At 39.9% G+C, this 15,450-nt stretch overlaps 2 protein-coding genes across 2 annotated transcripts; one reads left to right on the top strand and one right to left on the bottom strand.

Moving 5' to 3' along the window:
* Positions 1 to 1,920: 1,920 nt before the first annotated feature.
* Positions 1,921 to 10,435, bottom strand: mrps11 (mitochondrial ribosomal protein S11). The gene is given in 7 exon segments (XM_027004492.2): positions 1,921 to 2,283; positions 2,286 to 2,313; positions 6,402 to 6,467; positions 7,521 to 7,650; positions 7,936 to 8,034; positions 9,437 to 9,559; positions 10,118 to 10,435. Coding segments are annotated over 7 exon segments (612 nt in total). The 5' UTR covers positions 10,207 to 10,435; the 3' UTR covers positions 1,921 to 2,206.
* Positions 10,436 to 10,550: 115 nt separating this feature from the next.
* On the top strand, positions 10,551 to 14,799 carry mrpl46 (mitochondrial ribosomal protein L46). The gene is made up of 4 exons (XM_027004524.2): positions 10,551 to 10,801; positions 11,600 to 11,798; positions 13,785 to 13,955; positions 14,146 to 14,799. The coding sequence occupies exons 1-4, from the start codon at positions 10,556 to 10,558 to the stop codon at positions 14,391 to 14,393; spliced, it is 864 nt and encodes a 287-aa protein (XP_026860325.2). The 5' UTR covers positions 10,551 to 10,555; the 3' UTR covers positions 14,394 to 14,799.
* The last annotated feature ends 651 nt before the right edge of the window (positions 14,800 to 15,450 follow it).

Genomic DNA, 15,450 nt, shown 5'->3' with positions numbered 1-15,450 from the left:
GTTAACTGAGGCTCAGTACTGACACCTGAGGTGTTTGGCCATTTGGACAAGTAGATCAATTTGATGCTGGAAGATATTACCCATGACTGTGGTTTATGTCTGGGTGAATGACATTATAAACTGGTTAGAAAAGGCTGACCTTAGAACAGAGACAGAGGATTTGTACTCTGTGCTTGAAATTCAGTAGCAGAAAGCGTTTCCACCTGGGTAATTCACTTTAATGAATTTAATTTCCTTGTGCTAGGATGCATCGAACCGATGCACAATGCTCATGATATTGCTCTGCTAACTTTCAAGAAGCAAAGTTGATTCAGTAGTGACCCCATGATTTGTTTTCATAGTTTCATTGATCCTATTTCTATTTAATTAACTGATTTATTCATTTGAATGAATTATTTTTAGTGATATAACCTTCATCAAAACACACTATGCTAACTTGATTTGATTACCTATTGCCAGCACACTGTGCATTCTGGAGAGAATTTTACTAACTTTGTGATATTTACCATTTCCATAATATTTGTAGAATGTTATGTCAGTCCATGCAGTGTTGATTATATATTTATTTATTTTTCCATTATAAATAATATACACAATAACATTGCATGGACTGCCATAACTAATGCAGTTTCTGATTTGCCACTACATAGTAAATTTACATAGCAAATTGTGGATTTTCACAGAATATATGACCGTTGTGATTTTCAGTGAATACACATACAGATACAATATCTTGAAACAAGTAGAATGTGGAAATTAATTGGACAGTGATGAGTTCCCAAAGTAATTCATATTGGGCTGTAGAGACTTGTAAGTTCTGAAAGCTGTAATTATGAGGTATGAGGACACAGCAGCTGGGCTGTGATACTGTTGGGTGGGTCCTCTACTGCTTAGCCAACCACTGCTGCCTAAAGGCGTGACTGAAAACAATTTCAACAAAATTACACGGAGACACATCATCATGCAAGGTGGTTAATGCCGTATCATCAAAACAGGCATTGCACAGTGCAATACAGCTATTGTACCAGCCATGGAGCTAATGTTAAGTACAGTCAATTAGTGGTCTGTTTCCTACATGTCAATAAACACAGTGTAAGACATGCACTTTTTTGGGGGTGGTGGGGTGGTGGTGTCACATCTCTTTCCATCAAGCACATGTCCAATAATCCTTAAAGAGCACACATCAGCTGGCCATTAGCCAAACTATTTGTTTGATTCGATCAAAAAACAATGTAAAATATGAACCATATGAATGTTTTTCAGGTCCATTTACTCTTGCTGTCTTAATTCTGCGCATGTGGTGATGGCAATATGCTCCCAACTGCTTCCTTTAAGTCCTCTTTGTTGTCCAAATACTAATTGCTGCTTTAAAAGGGGTCTTAATAAGAGCTCTGGGCTGTACTGCACCATAAGGTTTTGGAAATAGCCTCCTGTGCAGACTGCTTTTCTCCCCAAGCATCGCCGCCTTAAGCGCTCATCGCCGACACAAAAAAGCAGATGTGCATTGCAGGCCTGACCTTGGTTGCTATGGGTACTAGGGACAGACTTGTATTCAACCGTCTGCCTGAGTTCCTGCTAATTGCTGTCGTCATGGCAACGAGGCACCTGATGTAATGCTAAGAAAGGGCAATAACCTTACAAGAGTCCATTTATTTATAGGGAGCTGTTCTGCACTGTGCCTGTCATATCAGACTTGGAGGCAGACTTGGAAGGTGGAACTGACATATCTAATACCAGTGATGATAAAAAAATGATACATTCTGAAGTGCACATTAGACTGACATGTTCCATTGTTCAACCTGAACAAGGCTGAAAAGCTTCATTTAAAAAAAAACCTCATTTCCCATAGCTCATACATTTATGACAGTGATTAATGTCTTTATCACACTCAAGAAAAAAACAACAACAAAAAAACCCACAAACACTCCATATATGAACTTTAATGTTAAGGGAAAAGGTATCATAACTTTAATTCCAACAGTTTTCATACATTAAAAATAGCAAAAATAGCAACCACAAATCCAAAGCTAATTTTTCTAATAGATATATGAGGAGACACCATACTGTTCAAATGAAATGAGCAAGCCTTTATCCTAGCACATTAAGCTGATAGAATCCCAGTGTGATTCGATTCTCAGCTCCTCCAACAGAGACCACAGACTCAGTCACTGACGGTTTCCCTTCACACACACTGGATTACCGGGGTTTATATCCTCCGAGCTTTACGGGGGCGACAGCCATTGTGTGGAACCGGGGTGTTGTCAGTAATGGAAACAACCTTGATCCTCCTATGGTTAGCCCTTTAATGGCAGACTGTACACAAGGAAAACAGAAAAGTGGTCTTTATTTAAAGTTGGTCTTAATAAAGTTGGTCTTTATTTAAGATAACATTAATGTCCAAAGCTAGAATAAAAAAAAATTTTAACAAACACGGGCATGATGAGGTATGAAAATTGCTCTAAACAGAAATTATTTTAGAGTACATGTAAATATGTTGTTTGAACAGAACAAAGATGCTAGCGGTTTTAACACGATCAAGTCTTTTCCACATCGTATCTAGTAGTAGCTAACCACCACGCTTTATCTTCAGCTTACATAAGTCTAGATTCCATCCTCCAACCTGGGCAGTACCAGTGCTACAGGCCTCCTGCTGGCGCTAATTTACCTCACAAATGCTTGAACGCATCACGCTTCTAGAAGCTTCCCGTTTCCCGCCAGTGTGCCGAAGTGGCTAAAAGGAGCCTTGCAGCGCTGACACTCTCAACCTGCCTCATGCCCTCCCCCCAGCCGACACTCCACAGTATAAAACTCTACTGCAGTCCACTGGGTCAGTGATTCCTGTTGACTGCACGAACTGTTGACTACTGACTACATTAGCATTTTTCCTTGAAGGCAAGCATGCGAGGATACACAAAAGGGAGATCAGCGTTTATGTTAGGCCAGTGGACAGATTATGCCAGTCCGAGCATGGTTTTGGTTAACTAAACACATTAGGGGTCAGTGCCGGTGTCAAGACGCAAGAGGAGGCTTTAGCTTCAACCCTGTCTAAGCAAAGAATTTCATTCCAGCATTTCACTGTCAGCTGTAAGATGAAGCCTAGGTGATGTTGGAAACCCAGCTGACATGCTGTTTCAGTTGCCGGCAAGCTGGCTACTTGTCTGTCACCGACTCTTTCTACAGCTGGCAGTTTATTAACTAGAACGTGTTTGCACAGAATGTGCATTTCGCTTATTCCTTTCTTTTACAGACCTTTTTTCAGCACCAGAGCTTCGGTCACTTCAGGGACTCACAGGCTAATTTCTCATCCATTTCTTTCTCCTCCAATTCAAACTTCCAGCACTCCATTCACCAACAGACAGCTACTCATTGTGCAGCCCTTTAAAGTTACAGTTTGAAACGTGCATGTGTGTGGTTCCATTTAGTAAGTCCCTAAAGTACTCGGACACTGATGATGTTATCTTTTGGTTTTCCAGTGTTTTGGACAACTAATAACATCAAGTGACGATAAGGCTGCTAATCACTTTTTAAGCAAAGCATTTTCAGCTAAAATTAGGTAAACATTTCTGCACATATTAAACAGTACTTGAACAAAATGTAAGACTGTAAGCACATGATTACAGTTTTACACATAGAGGAGCACATAAGGGAACATGGTAGCTATATAGTGGCAAGTAATGAGAATTATATCAAGTGGTATTTCCAACTGTACTGCAGTAGCATCAGTGACACCTCAGAATTTGATGTGGGGTCCGAGATTACACCTGGAACTGATGTCTCATCCATCTGCTGCAACAAACATACTGATGCCTACTGCAAACCACATTTAACATGATCTTAAACCTTTAGCGTTACCCTGACACTACCTTAGCAAATATCAAAAATGCACAGCATATAAGACAAGGCATGGTGATCCACTCAAATAAGCGAATTAATTTACTAATTCTCCATACTTTTCATTACTTGAACAAAAAGTCTTTGTTCTCTGAGCTGCTTTCCACTGGTGACCTGTTACAAACAAAGTCTAATCTAAATTTGATCAGTGGATACAAGCAGGTACACAGACATGCATTCACATGCATATCACAAATTTCTACGTCCCTTGCTCATTTGTAAGGTATAATGTTAGTCACAGCCCTGAAAACACTTTAAATAGGACAGCTTACTTTCAGCCAATTACAAGGTCAAAGACATGCTGGAGCAATGTTGATGACTCTCCAATGTGTTTTCCTTACTGGCTATAGTAGTATTATTGCAGACAATTGTAGTAATTGTAGTAAAGGGATAAGTATTTGTATGCTTAAATTAGGAGGGTGTGGGGTATATGGCATATTTTAAGTGAATTACAAAATTTTATTTTTTTTTTTAAAACTACAAGTCAGCATATTGTGTTTGTTTAAAATGAATTAAAAAAACAAACAAAAAAAACCCAAAACAAAACAACAAAAAAAAAACAATTCATGTGGAAAAAAAAAAAAGCACCTCCGGTAATGACATTGCGAAGTTGGTGATTTACTGGCTAGTACCGGCTAGCCTTCAGTTCTTGCTCACTTTGGTTCGTTCAGCATAGAGAGAGCACCTTGGCCTTCTGGGCAGTATGTTTTGGGTCCCCATCATTCCACAAGAACACTAAGCTTTCTTTCTTTCTCTTTTTTTTTTTTTTTTTTTTTGCAGATCACAGAATCCATCTTTCTGTCACTGTCGGAAGCCGAGTGCAGCGGGAGCCGTACGTGCCTGAGCAATGTTCCAGAGCTAGCACCCCTACCCCCCCCCCCCCTTCAGGTTGCCACCATTCTGCTGCAGGCTGATTTGCACGCATTCATCCGACTCCGTTTCCTGAATAGACTCCTCTTCTGGATCCTGGAAATTGATTGTACCGTCCATGTGATTTGTTAGAGGTTTTCATTTGTGGTACAGACTCAAGTCGTGATCTTTTGCCCCATCATTGGAAGATTTTTCTTTACCACTGAAAGGATTCGTCCAGCATGCGCTGCGGTGGTCAACCTTGGTATACAGGGGCCTTTCTCCCATCACTGTAGGTCACCGGCGGATTCTCTCCCCTTCTGTGTAAGGTCGATTTGGCAAGCCTAATGTTTCGCTATTTCTCTGATTAATTTGTTTCTCTTTATTTTTCTCATGGCAGTGTACTCCACTTCCATTGACACTTCTTCACAACGTCAGACACTGGCAGCCCCAGAAACAAACCACAAAGCCCGCAATTACCACTGACTCTGTGAATGCCAAACACATTAAAGCCCACCTGACCAATAAAAAGAACCACAAAGTGCAAAGCAAAATAAAAGGCCCCCTAAAACAGGGTGAAGGAGAACAAAGTGAGCCATAATTTCAAAATGATTCTCCACAGTTCATGTGCTGTAAGCGAGGTTTTAACTCAACGCCGACAGGCTCTCTCTTAGCCCAGCAATCAAGGCACCTTTTCAAACCTGCAGAGCTGATGAACAATCTAGACAACAGTGCAAGATTTTATTGTCCAGATACCTGTGGAGCTCAGAGACATCGCATTTTGTGTCTGTCCACACCCTTCAGCCTCGTCTCTTTCCTGCCACTCCACTGGGGCTTCTCTTCTGGCATTGTAAAAAAAGCTTTCAAGAGCTGCAGCTTTTGATACTCTTCTGCTCCTCCCTCCCCTTGCTTTCACAGAACTTCATTTCTCATAGACAGACAGGGTAGACAGAGCAAAACTCTTATTTTGTACTCTTGTTTTGTAGTAATGTTTTATATTTTTGGCCTTCCTTTTTATGCTAGTTGCCCACTTGAAAAAAGGCTTTTCTTTTCTACTTCATCTGTCAAACAACAATTACCAAATTTTAGGGTGTAAACCAATGACGTATGTGTGGTATTAACAGCAAACTGGCCGAGGTTCTACGGTAAGAAGGTCCGGTCAAGACAAAGTTGTTGTTCTCCATTATTCTATTGTTGCGACCACTTGTTTTCTTAAGTTGTCATTTTTTTATTTCAATCTTCAAAAATGCACTGGTGTGTAATGCACTTATGCGCTATGCTTCCTATTTGTTATGACATAATGTAAAGTGACCTTGGGTGAATCGCGTTACATAAATATAACTAATTGGGTAAGTGGGAGTTAAGAGATGGCTTGCAATTTCTATCTGATAACATGCTATAAAAATCAATCAACAATGTGGCATGGAGAATTGAACAATTAAAAAAGTAAGTAACTTTAGTAATTCTAAAGTTGGAATTTTTAATACTTATTGAACCTCTGGATTGTTTATTTACTTGGACTTCAAAAACCTACAGTACATTTCTATAGGCTTGTAAGCAGTCAAATACGTACCACAAATTAGAAATGTGATATTATAATTATGGTCTTCGTAGGATTACGTAAGACTAGAACAGTGAAGGCGAGTGCCGGCAATACTCACCAAGCGTCCTGGGCCCAGACCTTTGAGCACCACCCGAACAAATGTCGCCCCCTTCGTCTGTGCTTTCTGCTCCAAGGGAACAAGCACAAAGTGAGGCACTTGTTCTATTAAGAGCTAATAAATGAGTGGAGAAAAACAAAATTGCAGGGGTTGTGTTGTGAGGGCTCTGCAAAATACTGATTTAGATGATACCGCTTGTGTCCAGGCAGTAAATAAATGGCTATAAGAATATAGTCATGCAGTTATTATCCATAGTGCCACCGTGCGGGGTTCTCATTAACGTCCCCGCAGCAGACGCCGATGAAATTACGAGAGGAGCGGAGCGGTAACATGGAGGGCGAAGGATAAACATGAACTTAAATATGTAAGCGATGTTTCTGTCCCTTAGTCAAATTGTTGGTGCATGAGTGAATGCACAGAAAACTTTTCCAATTATGAAAAAAAAAAAAATGTTGCCGGAAATACTCGACTGAACAATTACACTTGCAGTATGTGGTCAACTATATCCTGTCGCATAAAAGGTAGAAGGCAGGTGGGCATGCAATGCTAAACAGGCCCCTCAATGATTAAGATTTTAACGTGGTGTTTGACTAATTCCCAACATGCCAAATTATTCAGACATAGAACCATATTTATTTTTTTTCATTCAAAACGTAAACTACAAGTGAACCAATAGTAAGACAATCGTAGAGAGCAGTACATTGTTGCTAAAAGAAACAGTGCTGCCATCTAGTGGACAGCACTGCACTAACGCTGCACACCACAAACTACGCTAATTTGAGAAAAGACGTGAAAAGTGATAAAAAGCTAATGTAATGCCTCAGAAATTGAGCGAATGAAGGAAGCAAGAATGATTTACTGAGCGCACTTACAATCTACGGTTCCATTCCACCAACTTCATAATAATGACAGTGGTAGATCACCACTCTCCTGAACCCACTATGAACAATATACATTCGTCCCATTTACCATGCTGTTTCATAAGAATTACGTTAAGCATTTTTTATGCTGAGTGTGGTGCTCAGTCATTGTTGCTTTGCCTGTGTGTGAACTTTATACTTGTTCAGTTGGATAAAAAATTTGTTAGCCGTAATCTCACAGTGACAAAATGTGTCTTACAGCAGCAGCTGATATTCCGGCGGTCTGCGCTGCGATGGGGGTAGACTTCCTTGCATTGCGGAAGCCCTCCGTTCCACATGATGTCCTGGCCATGTACTGGCCCATGGAATCTGTCACCTGGATGTGTGTGCTGGAGGGAACAACGAGGATTTGATTAGAACCCGATATACCTGCCAGTCTCTAAGCACTGTCTGTATGTGCTATGGATATTGCCCATGTTCCATCCCAGACTCAAATGGAAATCAAAAGACCCATACTTGGATCTGTTTTTACGACATTTCACTAGGAAAGCGTACTCAACTAAAAAGAAAGATCAGACAAAAAAAATAAAATTGAACGAGTACACAACAGATGACATATCTTGTGTGTAGTGGAATCTTTCAGAACCATCTTCATCTTAAAATGAAAAGCTTACTTGTTATAGGTGGCTTTTATGTGAGCTATCGGCAATTCTTCAAATGTTTTGCCATCCCATTTCAAAGCACTCTCTTGACCAGGAAATGGTGGGTAATAACTGAGGAGTAGAGACAAGAAAATAACACTGAACCAACACTGTGAAAGAAAAACTGTACAGAGTCCCACTAGAGATTAGACCAAACGTATTTCTAAGTTACAAAACCAAGTGTATAAAAGTGATATTACAAGCCAGAATAGTGCTAATCATGCTCAATCTGTTTATGTTCATAAAAGGCCATAAACTGAAGATCTGTAGGATATAAAAATATATTCAAATAAACAACATTAAAGTACATCTGAGAGGATGTTCTTCAACAAGAAAACTACAGAAAAACTCTCACTACACCATAACAGTATAAATTTCTGTCGTAGGCTTATAAAATTATTTTAAGGCTAATCTTGTCAGTCAAATTTTGGTTGTCAATCAAACAGGTTATTTTTTTTAATGCTGTAGAACTTTTACTCATAAACACTGAGAACCTCCAGACAAGAGCTTGAAGAACTACAAGAATCATCCTGTGATATGATATGCACATACCTGGAAGCCCAATGTATTTATCTATTTCTTTTCAAGAAACATAGCAGGGCAAGTGTAAACAATTGGTCAGTGATATTTTTTTGGTATTTTAGCTCTACACTTCAACACATTAAATTTGAAATGGATCAATAACTCCAGATCCATTCTTCATGGGACACAGACACTGCAGCTATACAGATAGGACATTCAGAGATAGGGGTACTATGGGTATCTTCATCATCATCATCATCATCATCATCATCATCGTAGAACACATTTATGCCCTGTGGCCCCTTGCTTTACCCAAAGTGAGAGGATCCACTGCTGTAAGAAGACCAACTCCACATGTGCCTGACGTGTATGAGGTGGGGGTAAAGGAGGTGCAAATCTGACAATATTCTTATCTCAAGAGCTTTAGAACAAGAAATGCTAAACGTGAAATAATAACACAGGTGTGCCATTTTTGTGATACTCCATTATTCTCAGTGCAGCTACTTAAATAAGAGAAATAAGTGCAATAAGAGTGATATAATTAATATGACTGGCTGAGATGATACCAGTGATTTACAACAGCCTGCTACTTATAGTCCCCTTCACCCAAGTATTTTGTGCACCCAACTTAGTGCAAGAAATTTCCAAGGGTTAGCTTTAATTTGAGAGAATTTACATTTATATTGAGTAAACCACCTAAGAATCACAGCTCATGTTATTCATAGCACCACGTCCCATTTCAGGGACATCCTCATTCTCCAAATACGGATGCATGCTCTCAATACTCTCAAATTAAAGATGAAACTCTACACTTTAACCAAAACATTTAAAATCGTGTCACTGCCCAGTTACTAACAGACTCTGGATTTGTGCAAATCTAGCTAGTCGGGTGCTCTCGATGTTACCAGAGACAAACGAAAACAAAAGCATGAAGCTAGCTTGCACGGCACACCTGAAGTCTTTCGAGTCTCTTGCAGGGCTCGCCGATGCGCCGTCGTGATGAGACTGGGTTCCAACCTCCTGCAAACGTGGAGCGCCCAAGCAGAGCGCGCGCGCCACCTCCACTCTCCCTCCGCTGCCTCAAGAACAAAATCATTTGATCGATCAGTTCAATGTATTGATCAATTAACGTCACGCCTCAGGCAAGCACGTTCAAGACTCAAGATTCACATTATTGTCATTCAGCCATACAGGAAAGGTGCATAGCAGAACGAAATTACGTGTACCAAGCTTAACCAAGGATAAAATAAGTTCACTTATTATATATAAAATAAAAGTGACCAAAATAAATCGCGAATATAAAATAATGACGACAATAACAATAATAAATAATAATAATAAATTAGTGAATGTATAAATATAACAACTCTAAAACAAATAGCAGAGCAGGATATTGCACACTATAATATTGCACTTTTGATACTAAAAAGCTACTATTAGATAAGTACATCTCAGTGTTTTTCACTGTTAAGGAGTCTAAGCTGAAATAAAGTTAACGTTTCCACGTAAACGGTACCAGTTAACAGAAATAATTTTCATAGACGACTCCTTGGCTGGTTAGCTAAAGCTCAGGAACAGTTAACCCAGTTTTACCGGTCGCTAGCTAGCAGGCTTACATACACAGAACACTTACGCTGCCCTCCCGGTTGAAGTCAAAGGCCCAAGAAGCTGCTGACAGGCACCTCTTATGATATTCGATAACGCAGAATTTATTCTATACATATTTTCATATCATATGTTAAAGATCAAGAAGTTGCTTACTAGCTGCCTACAGAACGGCATGACATTGAGGGTCATGTGTATCCGGAATGTTATATTCGTTGAAAATCATAGGGTACATCCCGTCACGACTTTTGCTCCCTTTCCTTGATAATCTCTATGCAGCAAATACATTTAAAAGCGATCTGTATAAATATTACTTTATAACTAAATCTACTTTTATCACGCCAATGCTTATATCTACATTTATTCTCAAACTAAATGTCTGTATTTATCCCCACCCAGCAAACCCTTTAATAGCATGTTCCCCGAAGCTTGAACGTTGAATTGTGGGAACACATGTACAGCCAAGATGGCGGCGCTCTGTTGGAGGTCTGCTTCTCGACCGCTGTGGCAAATTATAGCGAGACAAGGCACGTTAAAAGCTGGTGTGCGCAACCTCTCTTCTAGCACTCAGCGATGGTGCGCTCAAAAACTCCGGGCTGTAAATTCTCCGTCTCCTTGGGTTCTACATGGAGCGGTGTGTTTACAACGGTTACCAGTTATATCTCAAGACCGGAACCCAATCGAGGAGCAGTTCTTGGACCTTCTGCAGCAGGTAAGCCGCAAACATTCAGACTTGGTTAATAGCTCGCAACCTGCCCTTGGATCATTAAGCGATTCTACTGCTGTTACTACTACTACATTTTATTTTGTATAGCACATTTCATACATAAACGAAGCTCACAGTGCTTCGCTTGACGGAGGATTAAAATAAAGCTATACATTTAAATAAGATCACATGAACATAAAGTAGGAGGGAAATAAATATAGTAGTAAATAAACAATAGTAATAGTGATATTATTAGAAGTTAAAATTAACTTTATAAAATAAATGCCGTGATATTATTGTGGAATGTAAATGAACAATGACCTACTGTAGGTGAAATACATTTTCAGATGCTTCTTGAAATTATGTAGTAATGTTTCCTGTCTAGTCTCGTTGTAAATTGTTCCATATTTTGGTACATAAAAGCAAAAGGCTGCTTCACCACTTTTTTCTTATACGTTAAGCAAGCCTGCATTACCGGACCTTAAAGAACGATCTACACACACACACACACACATACACACACACACGCAGGCAGTTCATTATATATGATGGTGCTATTCCTTGTAATGTTTAAAAATCTAGTAGTACTACTGAAGACACTGCAAGCCAGTGTAATGAAGTGAGACTTGGTGTGAAATGTTCTCTGTTTAGTGTGGCTGTTGGCTCTCTGGCTGTAGTGTTCTGGTCAAGCTGTAATTTATCATCTTTTTGGAAAACTGCTGAACAGTATGATATTAACTGCTATATGGAGTGGTAGTTGTGCAGCTGTTAAGGTCCATTGCCTTATGGGGTTTCTTCATCTAGCTGGAACAGGAGAAAAGCATGCTTTCTGATCACGAGCTTCGTCTCTTGCTGGATTCTGATCGCCTGAGTCGTAAACAAGAGGCCGATTATGGCTCAGATGACGAGGACTATGAAAGCCAGGACATTGTCACAGCTCAAGATTTGGAGGATGCTTGGGAACAGAAACTGAAGCAGTTCAAACCAGCTTTAAGGATAAAAGGTGTGTAGTTCATTAAAATCTAATGAAATTTCCATGCACTGTTTAGTAAGTACCTCTAAATGACAGTACTAATTTCTAATTATAGTAGCCTAGTATAAATGTACAGTTGTGTTCAAAATAATAGCAGTGTGTTTAAAAATGTGAGTAAAGCTCAGAATCCTTATAGTAGTTTTTATTTCCATGCACTGCACATTATATTCTAAATCAAAACATGAAGAAAAATGTATCAATTTTTAAATTACTTTACAGAAAATGAAGAAAAAATGAATATTGGGCTGTTAAAAAATAGCAGTGTCTGCATTTTTCTTCACAAACTCAAATATTTACTGTATAAACTGGAAAATCTTTAGGATCCATCATTGCTATGAATCACTAAACTAATAATTAGTTGTATAACCACTGTTACTGAGAACTGCTTCACATGTGTTGCATGGAGTCGACCAACAGCCCAGGATGATTTGACAACTTTCCACAATTCCTCTGCATTTCTTGGTTTTTGCCTCAGAAACAGCAATTTTGATGTCCCCCCACAAGTTTTCTATCGGATTAAGGTCCGGGATTGGGCTGGCCACTCCATAACTTTTTAATTTTGTTGGTCTGGAACCAAGATGCTGCTCACTTACTAGTGTGTTTGGGGTCGTTGTCTTGTTGAAAGACCCATTTCAAGGGCATTTTCTCTTCTGCATGAGGCAACATGAGCTCTTCAAGTATTTTGATGTATACAAACTGATTCATGATCCCTGGTATGCGATAAATAGGCCCGACACCATAGTAAGAGAAACATCTCCATACCATATTGCCTGTACCACCATGCTTAACTGTCTTCAGAGTGTATGGTGGTTTGAATTCGGGGGGGGGTCGTCTGACAGACTGTCTGCGGCCCTTGGATCCAAAAAGAACAATCTTACTTTCATCATTCCACAAAATGTTTCTCCATTTCTCCTTAGGCCAGTCCATGTGTTCTTTGGCAAATTGTAACCTCTTCAGTACGTCTTTTTTTTTTTTTTTTTGGTTAAACAATGGGACTTTGCGGGTGTCTCTTGCTGATAGATTAGCTTCACACAGGCATCTTCTAATTATCACACTACTCGCAGGTAACTTCAAACCGTCTTTGACCACCCTGGAGCTGATCATTGGCTGAGTCTTTGCTATTCTGGCTATTCATTGAGCCATTCGAATGGTAGTCTTCCGTTTTCTTCCACGTTTCTCTGGTTTTGCGTTCCATTTTAAAGCATTGGAGATCATTTTAGCCAAGCAGTCTATCATTTTCTGTACTTCTTTATACATTTGCCCCTCTCCAATCAACATTTTAATCAAAGTACGCTGTTCTTCTGAACAATGTCTGGAGCGACCCATTTTTCTCAGGTTTTCAGCGAGAAATGCATGTACAACATGTGGTGGCTTCATCCTTAAATAAGGGCCACCTGATTGACAACCGTTTTTTCACAGAATGAATGACCTCACTAATCGAACTCCACACTGCTATTATTTTGAACACGCCTGTTTCAATTAATTATTCAATTACACAAACTCAGGAGCATGCATATCATGAATGTTGGGTCCGATGGTTTTCTATGACTCTGCTACACCTACTGGTGGGTTATTTGCCATGCAGTAATATAATTTGTACCAAAAACAGTGATTGATCTGATGAGTCATGTTGGACTGCTATTATTTTGAACACAACTGTATATGCTAAAAATATTAAGCATTTAGCATATCTGTATAAGATGCCCCTCTGCTACGCTTGTCGTTTTCCTGGCTGTGACCTCAAACCACAACCGCAATGTCAAGAGGCTCATTCATCTTCCCACGCTGTCACTGTTTAGCTGCTGTATATTCGCGTGCACAACCTCGATCCACTACAGTGTGTGTGTGTGTGTGTGTGTGTGTGTGTGTGTGTGTGTGTGTGTGTGTGTGTGTGTGTGTGTGTGTGTGTGTGTGTGTGTGTCTGTCTGTCTTGCACGTGCCCCCAACATTCCATAGCTTCTGACAACACAGATGTGAGCTCCTCCGAGTGCTTCCTGGGAGACAGCTTGGTGCTCCTGGTGAAGCAGGATGTTGGCCATCAGAACGTCTGGCTTCTGCCTCAGCTGCAGTGGGAGGCAGGAGAGACACTGAGACAGACAGCCGAGCGTGCCCTCTCCAGTCTGCCAGGTATCACTCCCTCTTCCTTTTATGTGCTGAACTCTGAAGTTGTAACTTGTTGACTTTCCAGTAAACTTGGTGAGGCCTGATCTAGTACTGTTTTCTGTGGTAAACAGAAACTTAAGTCTTAGATGCATGCTGGAATTTTCATAAAATCATAAAATTTACTTAGGATTTATCACTTGCTTTATACATCTAGGTGCAGAATTGAAAGCAACCTTTCTTGGCAATTCCCCATGTGGATTTTACAAATACCAATTTCCCAAGAACGTTCAGACCGAGAGCAGAATAGGAGCCAAGGTGTTTTTCTTCAAGTCTCTGCTGTCAGGCGGTGACTGCTCATCTCTACAGAAGGACTCTTTTGCATGGGTGAGAAAAGATGAACTGCAGGATTATCTCAAACCAAAATACCTAAAACAGGTCAAGCGTTTCATCCTGAATCTGTAATGTAGCACAAGTGCAGAGGACCTGTGCCCCATGTACACGTGGTGTTCAGACTTGTACACTGGTGCCCACTCCTTTATAAATGGAATGGCTACAAATCAGATGGGCTGCACCTCTTATGATCAGAAACATAATGTCCCAGTCCATTTCCTGGCTGCTTCATTGCCTTAATCAGTTATGACGCTGTGACCAAGCATGACATAACTGATTAAATAAGTCCACGGTTTGATTTGTTGATTAAATGAATTGGGTGTCTTAGGCAGAATGTGATGGACTAATAAATTAGGATGGATTGAATTCTGTTACAGAGCTCTAAATCTTTGTGGATTATATCAGATTGCCATGACCAGTCCGCCATTCCTTCAATGCCTAAATGTGTAATGTACAACATTAAAAATAATACCCTGCCCTTTTGTTTCATGTGCAAAGTTTTTGTTTTTGTTTTTTCTTGAACGTGCTGACCAGATACATCTTCAGTAAAATACCACCGGGGGGCAGTAGTTAGCTGCAGTATTGAGGCAAGACAATTTAAGGAAAATCTGGATAAGAGTGGTGTTCTATTAGGTTTTTCCACTGAGACCATAAACCCCTTGCTTGTCAAACCTAAATGCCTAGGAACACTGGGCTCTGCAATTTTCAAATGCCTCTCTCTCACTCAAGTGTCTAGCAGTCAGTGGTTATAGTGCTGAATGTACGCTAATGGGGATTAGCCGAACTATGAATTGTTTAGCTAATTCGATTTTGTAGACCTTTTATCAATTGTAAGTGGCTAGCCTTTTTTGCCCTATGTTTTAAAAGTGAAAGACTGTTCTACAGTGCTAAAGTACAACAATAGGTCTATATTGACTATATTTTTAAAGCACTCCCAAGCTTGAAAATTGATAACTTGTGACATTTGCTTCTCTGACAGTCAAGCTTTATCAAGTACTCATATTAACTGAACATATTAATTTACTTCTAATACCTCAATATTTCTTTGAGAATGTTAATTCATGTACTACCCAAATCACAGCAATGTACAGAGGAGAGCAGAAAGCTGACTGCAGCGTATGCCCACATG

The sequence above is a fragment of the Electrophorus electricus genome, chromosome 1, assembly GCF_013358815.1.
Source record: "Electrophorus electricus isolate fEleEle1 chromosome 1, fEleEle1.pri, whole genome shotgun sequence".
In the NCBI taxonomy this organism is placed as follows: Eukaryota; Metazoa; Chordata; class Actinopteri; order Gymnotiformes; family Gymnotidae; genus Electrophorus; species Electrophorus electricus.
The sequence above is the reverse complement of the archived record's forward strand: the minus strand, read 5'-3'. Positions and strand labels throughout refer to the sequence as shown.